General features: G+C 53.5%; 7 protein-coding genes across 7 annotated transcripts; 4 read left to right on the top strand and 3 right to left on the bottom strand.

Moving 5' to 3' along the window:
- Positions 1 to 308: 308 nt before the first annotated feature.
- Positions 309 to 1,486, top strand: J4E84_000136 (uncharacterized protein; the record flags this gene model as incomplete). The annotated part of the gene is made up of 3 exons (XM_049382780.1): positions 309 to 456; positions 511 to 1,354; positions 1,408 to 1,486. The coding sequence occupies 3 exons, from the start codon at positions 309 to 311 to the stop codon at positions 1,484 to 1,486; spliced, it is 1,071 nt and encodes a 356-aa protein (XP_049248298.1).
- A 1,010-nt stretch (positions 1,487 to 2,496) lies between these two features.
- J4E84_000137 (uncharacterized protein) lies at positions 2,497 to 4,357 on the top strand (the record flags this gene model as incomplete). Its single annotated transcript, XM_049382781.1, has 4 exons — positions 2,497 to 2,651; positions 2,699 to 3,966; positions 4,018 to 4,132; positions 4,180 to 4,357. 4 exons carry the CDS (start codon positions 2,497 to 2,499, stop codon positions 4,355 to 4,357), a joined length of 1,716 nt encoding a protein of 571 aa, XP_049248299.1.
- Positions 4,358 to 5,282: 925 nt separating this feature from the next.
- Positions 5,283 to 6,386, bottom strand: J4E84_000138 (uncharacterized protein; the record flags this gene model as incomplete). Its single annotated transcript, XM_049382782.1, has 2 exons — positions 5,283 to 5,489; positions 5,544 to 6,386. 2 exons carry the CDS (start codon positions 6,384 to 6,386, stop codon positions 5,283 to 5,285), a joined length of 1,050 nt encoding a protein of 349 aa, XP_049248300.1.
- Positions 6,387 to 7,219: 833 nt separating this feature from the next.
- DRS1 (nucleolar DEAD-box protein required for synthesis of 60S ribosomal subunit) lies at positions 7,220 to 9,693 on the top strand (the record flags this gene model as incomplete). Its single annotated transcript, XM_049382783.1, has 2 exons — positions 7,220 to 8,890; positions 8,941 to 9,693. The coding sequence occupies 2 exons, from the start codon at positions 7,220 to 7,222 to the stop codon at positions 9,691 to 9,693; spliced, it is 2,424 nt and encodes an 807-aa protein (XP_049248301.1).
- Positions 9,694 to 10,600: 907 nt separating this feature from the next.
- On the top strand, positions 10,601 to 11,602 carry J4E84_000140 (uncharacterized protein; the record flags this gene model as incomplete). The annotated part of the gene is made up of 3 exons (XM_049382784.1): positions 10,601 to 10,712; positions 10,763 to 11,139; positions 11,213 to 11,602. The coding sequence occupies 3 exons, from the start codon at positions 10,601 to 10,603 to the stop codon at positions 11,600 to 11,602; spliced, it is 879 nt and encodes a 292-aa protein (XP_049248302.1).
- Positions 11,603 to 12,366: 764 nt separating this feature from the next.
- PAN3 (PAB-dependent poly(A)-specific ribonuclease subunit 3) lies at positions 12,367 to 15,153 on the bottom strand (the record flags this gene model as incomplete). The annotated part of the gene is made up of 5 exons (XM_049382785.1): positions 12,367 to 13,917; positions 14,005 to 14,105; positions 14,158 to 14,352; positions 14,402 to 14,461; positions 14,514 to 15,153. 5 exons carry the CDS (start codon positions 15,151 to 15,153, stop codon positions 12,367 to 12,369), a joined length of 2,547 nt encoding a protein of 848 aa, XP_049248303.1.
- Positions 15,154 to 15,697: 544 nt separating this feature from the next.
- Positions 15,698 to 16,876, bottom strand: J4E84_000142 (uncharacterized protein; the record flags this gene model as incomplete). Its single annotated transcript, XM_049382786.1, has 1 exon — positions 15,698 to 16,876. One exon carries the CDS (start codon positions 16,874 to 16,876, stop codon positions 15,698 to 15,700), a length of 1,179 nt encoding a protein of 392 aa, XP_049248304.1.
- Between the last annotated feature and the right edge of the window lie 467 nt (positions 16,877 to 17,343).

Here is a 17,343-nt window from a genome sequence, read left to right on the forward strand (position 1 = left end):
CGTTTCTGGGCCGTACAGAAGGTTTGGCCATGGCCATTCTGACGGGTACACACGGCGATTTGCCGCAAGGGACGGGTTTGTCAACGTCATGTACCCCACCATATCTTTCAGCTACCCCGCCATGAACGATAACCACGCCAGAGCTTAGTGGCAGGGTCTACCACGGAAGCTGGAACTGAGGGGCATGGTGATGATAGATAGATAGCGTGACTGTTCACGCAAGTCTTCTCAATGGTGATATCTGTTTGAAACTCATACTCTCGTAGCTGTCCAAAACTCCGCCACAGTCTTTCCATTCAAATACCACCATGTCTTCCAACGATGATTATCAAACCTACAGGTTGGGCAATTTCAAACTGAAGTCAGGTGGAGAGATTCCAGACGCTTTCATCGCCTACAAGACCTTAGGTGATCCATCGCTACCTGCTATCATATACCCGACATGGTATTCTGGAAGTATGCGTTGCCCCAGACACCCATTACTGGGCAGCTGCTAACACGATGATGTAGCGATATCCGACAATATCTGGCTGACGGGCTCAGACAAGACACTTAACCCTTCTGAATACTACATCATCATGCCTGCTTTATTCGGCAACGGCCAGTCGTCTTCGCCATCCAACATGCCAGAGTTGCGCCCGTTTCCAGAAGTGCTGTTTTACGACAACGTGAGAGCGCAACATGAGCTCGTCACTAAACATCTTGGTGTAAAGCATGCTCGTGCAGTCCTTGGTTGGTCTATGGGTGCGGGGCAGACGTATCAGTGGGCTACACAGTTCCCCGACTTTATGGACCTCGCGGTACCGTTCTGTGGAAGTGCAAAGACGAGCTTGCATAACCAGGTCTTCCTAGAAGGCGTCAAGAGCGCCTTGTACGCTGCAATAGGAACAAGTTCAGCAGGAGTTGCGAAGCCAAGTCTTCTAGCTGCTCAAGGCAAAACAGCGCAATTCGCATCCTCGAACCGAGAGGTCGGATTGAAGGCTCTTGGACGCGTTTATGCTGGCTGGGGCTTCTCACAAGCATTCTATCGTGAGAAGCTGTATGAGACAGCACCCACGCTTGGATTCAAGAATCTGGACGACTTTCTTGTCAACTTCTGGGAAGCTTGGGCACTCTCGAAAGACCCAGAAAATATGCTGGTCATGGCGCATACATGGCAAGCTGGTGACTGCTCGCAGCAAGAACCGTATAATGGCGATTTTGAGAAAGCGATGAAGGGTATCAAAGCGAAGACACTTGTCCTGCCAGCGAAGACAGATCTGTATTTCCCACCAGAAGATTCAGAAATCGAAGTTCAGAACATGAAGCCAGGCGTGGGAACATTGAAGGTTTTCCCGTCTATCTGGGGCCACTGGTGTGTTTTTTCTCCCGAATGTATCGAACACGTGAAGCTGACAAGCAACTTAGGGCCGGCGGACCAGGACAGTCGACGGAAGACGTGAAATGGCTGGATAACCAAATGCGGGAGTTCTTTTCGAAGAACTGATCTCGTAAACAATGCTACTGGTTTCATAGCTTGATAGTCTCGACTACCTTGAAACGATCATTGTAGGTATTACGTTGAATAACACATACTTGATCAACATGCCAGTCCAAAGCTGCAGGCATGACTTCATCATTTGGGCTGTGATCCAGATGTTCCGCTATTCTCTTTCTAATCAGTGTGCGGAGTTCATCCAGGCGGACCTCACTCTTCACCTGTCCTACAGAAAGGTGAGGGACGAAGGGCCGCCGATCTGCATTTACTTCAGCAAATTCCTGTTGCAGAACTGCTTGAAGCCGTTGGACATTGTCTGTAGTAGGACCTAGCCAGACTGTTTTGCTGCCCCCTTTGCCGTGGCTGAAGAACCCGGGTGGATCCGCATTGAGCGTTATGTGGAATGATCGTATGTCTTGAACGGCTCTTGCAATACGGACACGTATGTCAGGCTTGAGAGACGAGTGCGAGTCCTCGCCTTGCCCGCTAGTTTCAGAAGGTGACGATAGGAAAGGGTATAGCAGGTTTATATGCGCAGGCCATCGCTCGAAGTTCTTGTCGTGCGTGCGTCGGACGCCTTCGATAGGTGCAGCGATATTAGCGGGAGGCAATAGCACTAGTGCACTCTTGTGGGAGAGATGCAAGGGTAATTGTCTCGCCATGTTAGGCGATGGTGATGTTGAGTTGGCAAGGTTTGCCAATGTTGCGATGGCGACGGGGGAATGCCGCCGCTTCCAGGTTGAGCCACAGTGGCGCCCTAGCGCCTTGGCAACGGGCTGCTCGAAAGACGGATGCATCCTCGACTTCTGATTGCTGTGCATTCACTTTCCAGACTTCAACTCGGGAAAGGTCGCGTCGCCGTGTGGGAGCGCTGAATCTCTTATTACACTCATTTCCCAGCCGTCTCTCACGACAATCCACCCCGACACGCGCCCGATTGCGACTTCTTCCGCGCCAGCTCGCCGCAGCACCCCCGAAGTCGCGCGACTCTTTCAACCCCGATTCTCTCACCCTTCACCATGGACGGCCAGAAGAAGCCCACCCGGCAGTTTGGAGTCACCAGCGCCATATCAGAGGCCGCGCCGACTGAACACGATATCCGGCTAAACGACAAACTCATCGAGACGCTGAAGACTGAGAATGTCTTCGAGACTCCCGAGGGCAACCGCAGGAGGTACGGCAGTCCCTGAACACGTAGTCGCGCCAAGCTAATCTTCGCAGGGAGGAGGTCATCGATCACATCCAGAAGGTCGTCGAAGAGTTTGTCCGTCGCGTCGGCAAACAGAAGGGTGTGCAGCAGCCTGTCCTCGATGCCGCCGGCGGCAAGATCTTCACCTTCGGTAGTTACGCTCTCGGCGTCCACGGTCCCACGTCGGATATCGATACACTCGTTGTCGCGCCCAAGTTCGTGACCATCGACGAATTCTTCAAAAACTTCCCTCCGACCTTCAGAGAGATGTCCAAGGCCGAAGACATCACCGAATTCGTGCCCGTCGAAGATGCCTTTGTTCCCATTATCAAGATGGAATACCGCGGTGTGAGCATAGATTTGCTCTTCGCGTCCTTGCCGAAGAGATCGTCGATACCAAGAACAATGGAGACGATCGAAAAGAAGGATTTGGAAGGTCTCGGCGAGTCGGCAACACGCAGTGTGAACGGCACACGAGTCACCAACGAACTCTTGGATGCGGTGCCGCAAAAGGTCAGCTTTCGACACGCGCTGAGGGCCATCAAACTCTGGTCAAACCGCCGCGGCATCTACGGTGCAGTCTTCGGATACCCTGGCGGAGTTGCGTGGGCTATCATGGTTGCGCGCATCTGCCAGCTGTATCCCATGGCCAACGGCGCTACTATCGTTTCCAAGTTCTTCAGCTTGATGTACAAATGGACCTGGCCGCGACCTGTTATGCTAAAGCACATCGAAGAGGGCGACTTGGGTCTCCGGGTGTGGAATCCCCAGGTCTACGGCGGCGATCGCGCCCACCTCATGCCCATCATCACACCCGCCTTTCCTTCCATGTGCGCTACACATACGGTGATGCCATCGACGCTGCGAATCATGAAGGAGGAGTTCGGGCGAGCGGACAAGATCCTACAGCATATCTTCTCGGGCGCCAAGGACTGGGATTCACTCTTCGAGCGCCACTCCTTCTTTACCAAAGACCACAAATACTACCTCAGTGTCGTTGCCGCGAGTCGGACTAAGGAAGCCAACTCGACCTTCTCCGGACTGGTACAGTCGAAAATCCGTCATATCGTCAAAGGCATTGACGATGGACAAACGGGCATCGACACCGCCCGCCCGTACATTCACTACTTTGAACGCTTCCACCGCTGCAAAGACGATCAGTTCCATGAGGTCACGCAGGGTTCCCTCGAGTATATGATTCCGGCATCCGAAGTACCTGCTGAGGGTGTTGAGCCCGCGAATGGCGAGACTCACATTATCTACACGACGACCTTCTACATTGGTCTTACTTTACCTCCAGGTTTGTATATCTGAGTTATCCATCACATGGCACAGCTAACTTGGCGTGTAGATGCTACCAAGTCGCTCGACATCTCCTACCCAGTGAGCCAATTCAGGAGTTACATCACTGATTCCGACCTCTACGATGACAAAGTGATGTCGGTCAAGGTAGTCCATACACGCAAGTAAGTATACCACTTGTCGATGCTTGTGGCAATTACTAACTTGTCAGTACTGCGCTTCCCGATGATGTCTTCGTTGAAGGAGAGACCCGACCGAAGAAGCCTAGCAAAGACAAGAAGAAGAAGGACGCGAAAAGTGCTAAGCGCCACTTCGCCGATACAGGCATTGACGTGCGTGACTCACGCCTCACTAAATCCTCTCGACGCTCACCCGCGTCCCGAGAGTAATCATACGCCATTATGCTGACGATTGTGCTAATACAGGACAGCGAGCATTCGGCAGCAAAGCGTCGACAGGCCGAACTGGCTACCAATGGAGTCGCTACTCCAGCGGCAGCATAAGTTCGCTTTCAGCTAAGCTAGCACATGTTCGCTTTTTTCTATACTCTCCATCATTCACTTGATATTCTTGGGGTTTCTGACATTCTTCTTCTCTTCAGTTCCGGCTGCTTCCTCACGCGCCGACAAAGGTACGGCTCGTTAGCAACCTGCCTGCCTGATTACACAGGTCTTTATCGATCGACTAGAGACGCCTCCGGACTTGCGATCCGACGCCGCATCAGATGCAGGTGCGTATCAGTACATCCGAGGTGCCTCTAACAAACAAAACCAGAAAGAAAAAAAAGTAGGAAAAGACCGCCGCAGAGCGCGTTCACAAAAACACTACAAGAAGGTTTGATCACCCACTTTTACCATAATGCATCAACCCCCCCATTCTGCAGTTGGCGTTGGTTGGCGTTCAAAATGCATCACATGGCGTTTCACGAACGAGCGGGACAGGTGGTATTCGTCCGCGCGATTGGAGTCACAGACAGCGAGGGGAGCGATCAATTTGCTTTACAACACACCGGGAAAGAGAGGAAACTCGTGGCTGCGAGCTGGGATTCTGTAACTAATACGCAAACTCTGTACAACCAAAAATCTACACCATTTGGGGCCTGAGTGCTCTGGCAGATCCATCGATGGTATCGTTGTGTACGAGTGATTGTGATGTGCTGAAGTTTTTCTATAGAATTTTTGTTGGACATTAACAACATATGTCCAAAGCCAGTCCACTCCATGCCGGGATCCATGTCGCAAGTAATAATATGTGAATAATGCATATCCCTTCGTAATCATCACAGTCATGCCCTCGCCAGTTCAATATCACACATCATCCCTCTACCATGCTGTCCGACGCCGCAGCAACCGCGCCAGTAGCACCGTCCAGTCCATTGATACCGTCCATCTCGCACACGACCATACCATCGTGAAGCCAGTACGGCATGTCGCGGATGTAAGGAGCCTCGGCTTTCTTAGCGCCAGTCAACGCTGAAGCAGCACTTGCCCAGTTGAAGTATTTGTGGCATCCGACGCAGAACTATCCGTAGGTTAGCGAAGTGACATATATGTGAGGTTCAAGACGGGGTCTTACCATGCTATCACAGCCACCATCCTTCTCGATAACCAACTGGCAATTCGGACACCTCTTTCCATCCTTACCCTGCATGAGCTTGAGCGTCTCTTTCTCGGCATCACTCATCTTCTCATCCACATGCTTCGCTGCATACTCCGCACACGTAACGTCCTTGTGCCACGGAACAAGACACTGGGCGCAAGACCGGAAAGCACAGTCGTTGCACGCGACTTGCGGGTATCCAGCCGCCGTCGCATCTGGCAGACCAATCGCAGTGCATGTAGATGAGAGACAGGTCATGGGCTTGGGACTCGCAGTTTCTTTCCACACTTCCAGCATCTCCATGTTAAACTTCTCGAGCGCTGAGCCGGGGGGCATGTAGCGCAGGATGAAGTGGTGGTCCCAGGGCTCCGTGCAACCGGGTTCTAGACAGCCGGCGCCGAGTTGGCGTACACCGAGCGTGTCCATCTTTGCGGAGAGGAAGTTGCCAATGCATGTCTTGCACACAGGGTCGATTTTCCGTTTGCTGGGGTTCCGGGCTAGGTGGGCGATGCAGTTGAAGGGGACGTCTAGGTGTTGCTGCCAGCGTCCGCGCTTTGGTGGTACCCATTTGACGAACTCATCGGTGGGTTGCTCTTCGATGCAGATGCGGCATGTGAAGTGGGTGGGCGGTGGCTTGCGCGGCCTGGGGTTGGGGTTTGGTTTGCGCTTCTTCGCCCAGGGATCTGCACGTGGGCGACGCTTCTTGGTGGGCTTGGTGACCTTGGTGGCGTGGGCTTCTGAAGCTGCTTGTTTAGTTTGCGAGCGGAGGACTCGGGTGGTTGGGGTGGGTGAGGCTGCTCTTCGTGGTACTCGACGCATGGTGGAGTGAGGTGGTCAGTGAGGGTGGTGGTACGGTGTTGATTAGTGGGTGATTCAGCGACCAAGTAAAGCAGATTGGAGAGTGAAAATAGTGGTATAGAAGGAGCCTCAAGCGTGACTGACAAGGCTAGATATATCAGGCTGAGGCTGCAGCTGACGTCGGTTGGCGGTAGGGAACCGGAAGGCGCTGTGGATGCCTGGCTTCAATTGGCAGGCAGTGACTCACGGTAAACTTCTCAGCCGTTTAGTAGGAAGATTGTAGCCTGAGATTTGTAACTTGGCATCTAGGTACCGTGGACGCTTGAGCCAGACAGATGAGTATGTTGCTCAGCAGAGATCTAGATATCCCATTGGATAAGGCTAGCAGAAGTAGTAAGCAGTATTATATCAGGACCTATACAATATCACATGAGAGAGCGGCCTCCGTGTGAGACTTGGTGTCATCTATTGGCGCATTTGGCCAGTCGTCATTGGACCATGTTCGTTTGTCGCAAACGTCTCTGATGCCTGGTAGGCTGTCAACGCGCTGTTAACGCGCTAGCGAGCATCCTGGTGTTTAGTATTCTTGATGCATCTTGCTGCATACACACCATTAAAAGTTGATAACTGAGTGAAATCTGAGATGATGTAGACGTCCGAGTGATGTTTGCCACGACTCGGAGATCCAAGCTGTTCGCAGTCGCAACGGCTGCAGCGACCCCACTTTTAGGCCGCAGGGGTGCGCTGAGCACAGATCCCCCGAGCCCGAACTTTTTTTGCGACGCTTGCAAACGCAGAACGCTCAACTATCTCTGCAATCACCCCAGTACACGAGGTATCGCCATACGATAACCATGGCGCCTAAGGACGACGACTTTATCTTCACCATCTCCGACCACGAGGATGTATCCGACGACGGTGGTGCCGACGAGGCTGCAGCAACGGCCAAACTAGCTGGCGCTGGAAAGAAGAGGAAATACACTGAAGATCCTGATCTCAACGTTAAGCCGAAAGAAGTCGCGTCGAAGAAAGCGAAGAAGGACAAGAAGAAGGGAAAGAAAGGAGTCGAGCCCGCTCCGGAAATCGAAGAAGATGCGATGCCAGAACCAACCGAAGATGTCGAACAGAACGACGACATTGCCAGCGACTTCGAGTTTGCAGTCGGCGATATAGATACCGGCTTCGTGGAGGAATTCGACGGCTGGGGCAATGACAATGGCACAGTAGCGCAGGAGTCGCAGAAGAAGGGCACCGCGGTCGACGTCGACGACATCATCGAGCGGAGGCGGAATAAGAAGAGCGCACAGGCAGTCATAGAAACGGAGTCGCCCGAGGCTTCTGTCAATGGCGACTTTGAAGGTTTCGGCGAGGATGACGAGCTCATGGCCGAAGACGGGTTCGGCATGGGCGCAGCAAGCGACTCGGAGGAAGACCAGGAAGACGAGGAGGAGGCTTCAGGGGCTGAGGATAGTGGAAGCGAAGAGGAGGGCGACTCGGACGAAGAAGCAGAAGTACCGCATGTACCACATCCCATGGACGTTGAGGGCGCCGAAACAGAGAACGAAGACGAGAGCGAAGAAGAAGACGCTGTAGAAGCTAAGAAGGCAGCCGCTTTCTTCGCGCCCGAAGACAGCGTGCAGATCAAGAAGAAAAAGGGGGCCAAAGGTGGTACTGGTTCCTTCCAAGCCATGTCGCTTTCACGACCCATTCTACGAGGTTTGGCATCTGTGGGCTTCACCGAGCCTACGCCTATCCAGAACAAAGCAGTTCCGATTGCGATGCAAGGCAAGGACGTCGTGGGAGGAGCCGAGACTGGTTCCGGTAAAACGGCCGCTTTCCTCATTCCTATCCTCGAACGTCTGCTCTACCGACCGAAGAAGGTTCCAACCACCCGTGTCGCCATCTTCATGCCTACTCGTGAGTTGGCGGTACAATGTTTCAACGTCGCGACCAAACTCGCGTCCTTCACCGACATTACCTTCGCACTGATGGCTGGTGGTTTCTCAACGCGCGACCAAGAGGCTGTGCTGAAGACCCGACCGGATGTTGTGATTGCCACACCTGGTCGTTTCATCGATCACATGCACAACACAGCTGCCTTCCAGGTTGAGCATCTCGAAATTCTTGTTCTCGATGAAGCCGATCGTATGCTCGAAGAGGGTTTCGAGACCCAATTGAACGAGATCCTGACGACTATTCCGAAATCGCGACAGACTATGCTGTTCTCCGCTACTATGACGAGCTCAGTCGACAAGCTTATCCGTATCGGTATGGACAAGCCCGTGCGTCTGATGGTTGATGCGAAGAAGCACACTGTAGCAGGTCTTACGCAAGAGTTCGTGCGATTGAGGCAGGGCAAGGAAGATAAGAGGCTTGCGTATTTGATGTACATCTGTGAAAAGATCTACACAGAGAAGGTCATCATCTTCTTCAGGCAAAAGAAGGAAGCGCATAGGGTGCGCGTTGTATTCGCTCTCTGTGGGCTCAAGGCTAGTGAGCTCCATGGTAACATGAGCCAAGAGCAGGTAAGCAACTCAATTACATTTGACATTTGATACAATACTAACAGTCATAGCGTATTCAATCCGTGGAGGCTTTCCGATCAGGCAAGTCCGCCTACTTATTGGCTACCGATGTCGCCTCGCGTGGTCTTGATATCAAGAACGTCGCGGTAGTCATCAACTACGAAGCTCCGCAAAGTCACGATATCTACATGCATCGTGTTGGTCGTACCGCTCGTGCAGGACGAAGTGGTCGTGCCTGTACGCTTGCCGCAGAACCTGACCGCAAAGTTGTCAAGCAGGCCGTCAAGGCTTCGCGCGACCAAGGCGCCAAGGTTGTCAGTCGACAAGTACCCGTAGAAGAAACCGACAGGTGGATGAAGAAGATCAAGGACCTTGAAGGCGAAATTGAAGAGGTCCTTGCCGAAGAGAAAGAAGAGCGTGCCATGAGCGTCACAGAGCGTGACCTCAAGCGAGGTGAGAACCTGATCCAGCACGAAGATGAGATCAAGTCTCGGCCAAGGCGCACATGGTTCGAGTCTGAGAAGGACAAATTGGCGGAGAAAGAGAAGGGTGCTGCTGCACTAAACGGTTCTTCCCAATCTGCCGGAGCAGCCCTGAAGGCCAAGAAGGGGAAGAAGCTCAGTGGCAAAGACCGCAAGAAGCTCGAGATGAACGACGTCCGATCAGAAGGCAAGGTGTGGAAGAAGGGTAAGGCAGATCGTGGTCTCAGTACTGGCAAAGCGAAGGAGAAGCAGGCTCACCAGAAGGCTAAGTCGAAGAAGATCGCCGCGAAGACTGGGTCGTTCAAGGGCTTCAAGGAGTAGGCGGTTCGTTTAGGAGTGGTTACATAGCTTAATGATACCTCTGATCACGATTTATTGATTCATTGCCTCTTGAGGTACATGAAGAGTGCGAGATACAAATATACATGAACAGGGTTGACGAATACGTAGATGTATTCGTAGGCGTTACGCAAGCAGACTCTCATTAGAGACTTCCCGCTGTTGAATTGCCCTTCTGCATGGAACATGAGATACTACCGTCAGCAGCAAGGCCAAGCAGATCGTGTGAAAACAATAACCATAAATTCACAATGTCCATTGCTGATGAGCGCACATGGTCCGTTTGGTCCGGTGACGGAACTGATGTGCGATTGACCTCATATGCCAAGCCCACCCCCTTTCCGGTCTAGGCGGGTAACCGGGAGCTGGCGGACGAACATGGCAGATTTATGGTACCTCAATTTCCAGGCACAACTACTTTTGCTTCCACCAGTTTCTTGACACGTACGCTCCTTCCAACACCTCTAACTACGCCTTCTTGTCCATCTCGGTCTTACTTTTTTGGCAGCCGTACTACCAAGCACCTGCATTCGCGACAGGGTTCGTTATCAGCTCGGCTTATCGGCGGCTCATTCGACAACTTTCTGGTCTGGACCCGCACAGCTTCAACAGCTATTGCAAGCCCAACAAGCACTTTGTTGGCACGCAGCACGCCCGTTCCGAACGATTCCGTCCGTTTCACGCCCAGCGCTGGACTTTACTTCGCTGCACGTCATCCCATACGAGCACCTGCTGCCTAGCGCTCTGAGCATCAGCAGAGCGCGCATACGAGCCTCCACTCTCTGCAGTCAGCGCAGCGGGGTACACGTGTATACAAAGACTCGCAGCTATAGCGAGTGTCTCCATTGAGGATAATCGGGAGGACGGATCGTACTCCATCTCGACCACCATGGCATCAGCACAAACACAAGCCAACGGCAACGGCGCCGCGGTACGGCCAGCACAGGATGAGAAGGAGGGCGCGTACGAGAACATATTCCTGTTCATCCCAAACTTGATCGGTAGGCGCGTCCCTTTCTACTCAACATACACGAGCTAACAACTCCCACAGGCTACTCGCGCGTCTTCCTCGCCCTGATCTCGCTCTACTACATGCCCCTCCACCCACGCACATGCACGCTCCTCTACAGCATATCCTGCCTGCTCGATGCGCTCGACGGCTACGCCGCGCGGGCCTACGAACAGAGCACCAAGTTTGGAGCTGTGCTCGACATGGTGACGGACCGGTGCACAACAACGTGTCTGCTCGTTTTCCTGGCGCAGGCGTTCCCGCGCTTCAGCATCGTCTTCCAGGGCCTCATCTCCCTGGATTTGGCTAGCCACTACATGCACATGTACGCGACGCTCAGCATGGGCGGCAGCGGCCAGAGCCACAAGAACGTGAATGAGAGCAGGAGTTGGTTGTTGAAGCAGTACTACTCCAATAACGTACGTTACTTCAACTGGATAATCTCGTGTGTAGCACAGTCAACAAAGCCATATGCTAACAACCCACCCACAGAAAGTCCTCTTCACCCTCTGCGCCATGAACGAAATCTTCTTCATCGCCCTCTACCTCCTCTCCTTCAGCTCGCCCCTCCTCTCCCCGACCCTCTTCTCCGACCTCAACAACCCTTCGTCCATCCAGCCCGGCTCCCCCGCCGCTCCCAAACCCTCCATGTTCTTCGCTAGCCCCTTCTCCGCCGCTGCCATGGAGATGGCTCGTGCCAACAAGATGGACTCGACTGTCCCTTGGATCTGCATGCTTACATCCGCTCCCTTTATGGCGGTCAAGCAGTGGATAAACGTTGTGCAGATGGTTAAGGCGAGCCAGTGGCTCGCGGAGGGGGATCGCGAGGCGAGGAGGAAGGCGGGTTTGCCTAGGAAGGCGGGCGCGAAGAAGAGTCAATAGATGTCTCTTCTTATCGGACACACAAGCGGGTTTAAAGTCCAGAGCTGGCGAAAGGACAGATAAACCCGCCGATAATGAGGAGTACAGCTCACCTGGTGGGTGATTTTGGCGGACATGCATGTGTACAGATCAGATCTTCTGTATCCTGTTTTTCTCTCTTCATGTTTCCTTCTTTTCTTGTTTTCACCTACTCAATTTGTAGTGATTTGCGACTTCACTTGTCTGCTTCAACTTTCTCCATTCGTTTTTTTTAGCTTCTAGCTTTTTATCTTGTACGAGTGTTTATCTCTTTGACTCTATAGATGGTCTAGGCTTTGCGGCGCGGAGAGAAAAAAAGGATTAAAGTCTTGACAAGGCCTTTGTACGCCAGTATAATAATATGTCGTTTGCTGTATATGTACATACTCCTAGATGATTGAAGTGACAGTCACGAACAGATCTCATGTGAAGCTAGAATTGCGTTTTCATTGCGCTATGAATAATACGTGTTTCCTCTAATCCCTACTATCCCCATCTTGTTTTCCTTCGATACAACAGTAATACGCAACTCATGCAAGCATCTCCAACAGCTCCTCTCCAACCCATTCCAATTCATTCGTCCATCCAATCGTTTCTTCCTCTTCACAAACAACATTCACATTCGCGTCGTCTGGGCCCTTTGTCGACGACCCAAGTCTCGCCGCAGCCCCTTTAATGAGAAACCCTTTTTCTTCCGTCCATCCATAACGATGCTGCTAGCTGGGTGGACTGGGGGTTGAGGAATCCTATTTCCCCGAAACACGTCCCGCCCGGACCAGGTCCTGGAATGCTGACTCTAGTGCCCGCTTTACTTCGCGGTAGCTCACTATCAGCACGTTTTGCTCGTCGCGGCTGACGAGCGGTATCTTCTCGTCGGTCCCGGCGTCGAGCTTGTTCAAGCAGTCGAGAACGTGCGCGAGGTCGGTGACTGGGTGTCCGTTGGCGTCTACCTGGTGGAAGACGTAGTCGCGGAACAGCTTGAGGTAGTAGCGCTCTCCAGTCTCTGCCCATACCGATGATGGATTTGCGCCGCTGTTGCCGGGCATGTTTTGGGAGGCGTCTAGTTCTGGTCGCTCGTTGATCATATTGAGCTTGACCAGCAAACGAACCAGTCTCGATGATTCCAACTCTTTGCCGAGGTTCACTGTAAGCGTGTCTTGAGCATGTAGCTCACTGTCGAAAACCGATGCAAACTGGTCAGCAATACCTCCCAGGAAAGTGTCAATGTCTTTCTGCATCGGCGCCGGTGTTGTGGGAGACGATGGTGCTCCTGGTGCTGGTTGAGGGTTGAGCAGCCATTGCACGCACTCCTTGAGACGAGCTGTATAACTTCTAGTGATATAGTCCATCGACTTTTGCATCTGCAAGTGGGCTGTGGCGTTGTTGTTCGCGATGCAAAGTATCAGTCGTCCTAGCTGAACGAGGTCGTCTGCTTGCAGTTCGGGCACGGGACGCGCATTGTCAAACTGGACTATGTCCATAATACTGCATGCGTTGAGTCGTATCCGATTCTTTGACGTCAACAGTATTTTCGAAGGCGTAATGAGGCGCGCTGCGAGACCCGAACCGTGTATGGCCTTTAGAGCCGATGCAATTTGAACAATGTAGCCCCATAACACTTGCTCCGGTACGTGCGATGATGCAGGTTGCCTCCCGTGGAAACGCTGCACCGGCTTGAAATGCTCATCAGCAAGTGACTTCGAATTTGGATGGTAGTCCGTGACTAAGATTAGAGAACTATCGCCAAAAGCTCGAGTAGTGAATGCTTCGTGGATTGTAACCACATTGCCGTTCAAAACGCGTTTCCATGGCTGGGCGGAGCGAATTGCAGTCTCGCTTGTAAGGCGAAAGTTTTCCAGGCGGCGTAGCGCATACGTCTTGCCATCTTTGCTTGACACAGCTTTGTAGATCCAGCTGGCGTACCCAAATGGAGCCGTGTTTTTCTGGGGTGACATGTCTAAACAAAACAAGGAGTGAAACTGCTCAATGACCGGCAAAGTACTATTCGGCGCGACCTGACGTGCAATATCCGCCTTCTTTTGCAACTCTTCCCGAAGAGCGTCAGGTATGAAGAAGTCATGTGCAGTGCGCTGGTAAGCAAGCAGACCCGTCGGCTGAGGCCCTACCGGCCAGTACAGATGGTATGCGGGAGTTTGAAACGCGTTGGCGTTCTGGAAATACGTCGTCGAAGCATCTTGTGCATACGGGTTGATGGTAGCAGCTTGGTGGGTTGCACCTGCCAGGGTAGAGATGCTGGACGGTGTGCTGAAAGGATCGTAGCCCACATTAGGGTCCACCTAGGGCGTTGTGAGTCGAGAACTGGATGTAAGAACGTGCTCCAAGGTCACGAATTGAAGACAGATATATCAAGTAAAGCCACGCACCATCTGCTGACCCTCAAAAGACTGCGGGACAAAATCTTGGAAGTCATGTGAATTCCAATCAATGGCGGGTTCTTTCGCGTGCATATGCGGGGTGGTGACGGCTGAGACGATCAGCATGCATATAGAAGTCATTTGCGAATGCTCAGGACTCACCGGAGCGTTGCGATTTGGGAGTAAAGACGGCAGCATTAGCCGCCTTGGGCGAGATAGCGGCACTGCGAGAAGACGGGGTCACAGATCCATTGGTGCTCGCCTGCAGAGGCGTGAAGGAAGGAGAGTCGACATTAAACCTCTTTTTGGCGTTTTCGTTCTGGCCCAACTTGAGGGTGTCGTGGATGTAGGGGCAGGCTAGACAGGGTCACCACAAGATTCGGCAGGTGCGGCCAGCAGCACTTACTGTTTTCGTACCGGCAGTGTCCGTAGATGGTGACATTGCGGCAGAGGGTGTTCTTCGCTTCTGCATAGGCCAGTCAGACATGACATGTGTATAGGGTGTGGCTGCGTCATACCGCGTCCCTTAGGGCGAGGAGAGACGACTCCCCGTCGCGAATCACCCGAAGGACCGCCAAAGGTTGTTGCCATGAATCGCGGCTGGCTCGTCGAGGCGGTGTTGGTAGCAATAGAGGGGTGCTGGCGCGTCTTGGACGCAGTCGGGGGTGAGCGAGCAGCGCTCTGCGCGGGCTCTACGGGCTGCGAGGTGGGGGGTTTGCGGTCGGAGCCGGTATCATCTGACGAGCCGCCTCCCCTACTCCATCGGCCCGTGGACTTGTTCGAGTGTTTCCGCCTGGTGGTGCGCGCCTGTTTCTGGGGCGTGGTAGGGGCGTTGCGCCCGGGGGGATTGGGAAGCGAGTCCCGTGACGACGACGACGTCAACTCGGAGAAAGATTCGGTAGTCGAGGAGCCAGAGCTGGCAATGGCAGTCGCATGTGGGTGGCCCCTGGCTACGGAAAAGAAGGCAGAACGCGGGGGCGTCGTGGAAGCGTGCGGCGCGCCTTTGTTCGGCGGCGATGCAGGCTGAATGGTGGGCAACCTGTGGCCGGCGTGGTGAGAAGTTCCTGCGAGCACATTAGAGAGCGAGCCCATCAGCGGCGACACGTCGTGGGCAGAGAGAGACGGCGGCTGGAGGTGCCCAGGGCCGCCGTCAGACATGGCGGGCGGGATGTTTCGCGATAGCCGACGAGAGTGGCATGCTTGGGGCGGGACAATTGGATGGGTACCTTTCGGAATTGCGGGCTATGAGCCACCCCCAGCGAGTCCAGCGTCCTGTAGGAGCAGCAGCCGCGTCTCCATTAGCAGGCACAGTCCAGATGGCGAGGCAGACTAGACGAGCAGGCGCGCTGGGTGAGTGAGGTGTGATAGCTGCGGGCTACACCTATCAGCGAACAGCCGCCTTCCCTGTTGTTTGGCGCGTTTGCAGCTGGTGGCTTAGTCATCCGCTCAGTCATCCAACTTCCCCCTCGGCATGCTTCACACATCACCACCTAGGTACGACATCACCTGAGGTCAACATCAGACACTGAACACGAGGCCTTACTTGCATTGGAACTCGTCTCTTCACGAATATTGCAGGTCACTATACCTTCATGTCCCTCGCCTCTCCTGATCTCGTCTGTCGCCCACACCTTTGACTCCTCACTCAAACGCCCTCCGTCTCCCTCATGACTTCCATCTTCGCCGTTTGCAATGTATTCTTCTACCTTGACCGGCGTCGATGAAGAGTGTGTCGGAATATGCGAATCATCCGAGCACCCATGGCGTTCGCATTGGTCTGCACGCTGCGGTCGTGAATGGCCTGGCGAGGGCACTGTCTGGATGCCTCTGTTTGTGCTTGGGGTCCAGGGATTAGCGGTTGCAGCTCGCTGAAGATGGCCTCATGTATTTCTCCCCGCTGACTCATCTGCTCCGGGTGGAGATCTGGCTCTCTGTTCTGGGGTGGTCGCACAAGTTCGTCCATGTCCGGTGTACGAGGCAGTTGTGTGAACGTACTGCTACCCCCATTGACGACGGGCCGGGTCTGTTGTTGTGCAGCGACAGGTTCAGCACTCATGGTACGGCTTGCTCCTCCCACGGCTATGGGACTGTTGAATCTTGACGGTTCACCCTGCTCTTGCCGCCACTGGAGATACTCCGGGTCAAGCAGAGCTTCTGCATTGGCTCCACGCGGCATCTCATCGAACCAACTAACTCTCATACTCTGGCTCTGAGCGGCCGAGGACCTGAACGGCGACATACCCGGTTGCCATCTACTACCTTCGCCCGGACGCGACGAAGACACTTCTCGCTGTCGTGCTGGACGTTCTACCATGAACGCCTGTGGTGTAGGTACGACAGTCGATGATCCACCAAACTGGCTTTCGCTGGCCATGTAGTGACGGAAAATGCCTGCGTTCACAAACCAATTGTGTCTGTAGTCTGCAAGCATAAACCTTACTGCTCGTTCCGAAATACCCTCAAGCGCTTGCCTGGTGTCCCTTTCAGTTGCGATCGAGAGAAGTGAGAACAACCTTGTCTCTTGCAGGAGCTCCCGATCAAAGCTGCCAACAACAGCACTTCTTAGCCATTCGCTGCGCATAGCCCCGGTCTCGTCGGGAGTGAAGTGCCAGTTGTCAGGCATGAGTTTGTTCAAGAGGGCGCCATATTCGATAAGCAACCTTGTCTGGTCTAGACCTGGCTCGGGACGGTTGTCTGAAGCCGGTTGGGGACCAAGATGGAGACGAAGCTGCTCCAATCGCTCCAGGTCGCGCACGAAGGCAGAGCGATTCCTCCAGCGGTCCTCGAGAGCGACGCCGGAAATTCGGTCTGTTTCCAAGATTTTTAGTCTGCGATAACGCTCCTCTATAGGTGTGTATTCGCCTGTTGCCGGGTCGGGCATGATACATGAAGGCACCGGTTTCAACTCGTGAACGGCTTCTAAAGCACGTCGGAATCGAGGATCGCTTGGCGATGCATCAGGAACATCAAGGTTATGGCGCCTAAGCTCGCTCAGGAGTAGGTTGTTGTGGTTGCGAAAAGCTACCACCGTGTCTCCCAGCATGGACACGGTGTTACTTAGTTCGTCTAAGCTCGTGAATAGGCCCGCCAGATCTCCTTGTTCATCGACATCACTCAAAGGTGGCTGCGTCGTCACGATTAGTGAATGCGCGTGGATTACTTCTGTAAACAATGCTTACAGGTAGAGGGTGGCGACTCGGAAAGAGCGGCAGGCGACAGTTCGGACAGCTGCTATGTTGTGTGTTCCATGAGTTGAGCCAGGCCAGCAAGCAATGTCTGTGGAAAGTGTGGCCGCAACGGCGAATCTCGTCGACCTCCTGGCCCGACTGTAGCTCATCAAGACAGATT

The sequence above is a fragment of the Alternaria hordeiaustralica genome, assembly GCF_023758085.1.
Source record: "Alternaria hordeiaustralica strain BMP 2776 chromosome Unknown scaffold_1, whole genome shotgun sequence".
NCBI classification, from domain to species: domain Eukaryota; kingdom Fungi; phylum Ascomycota; class Dothideomycetes; order Pleosporales; family Pleosporaceae; genus Alternaria; species Alternaria hordeiaustralica.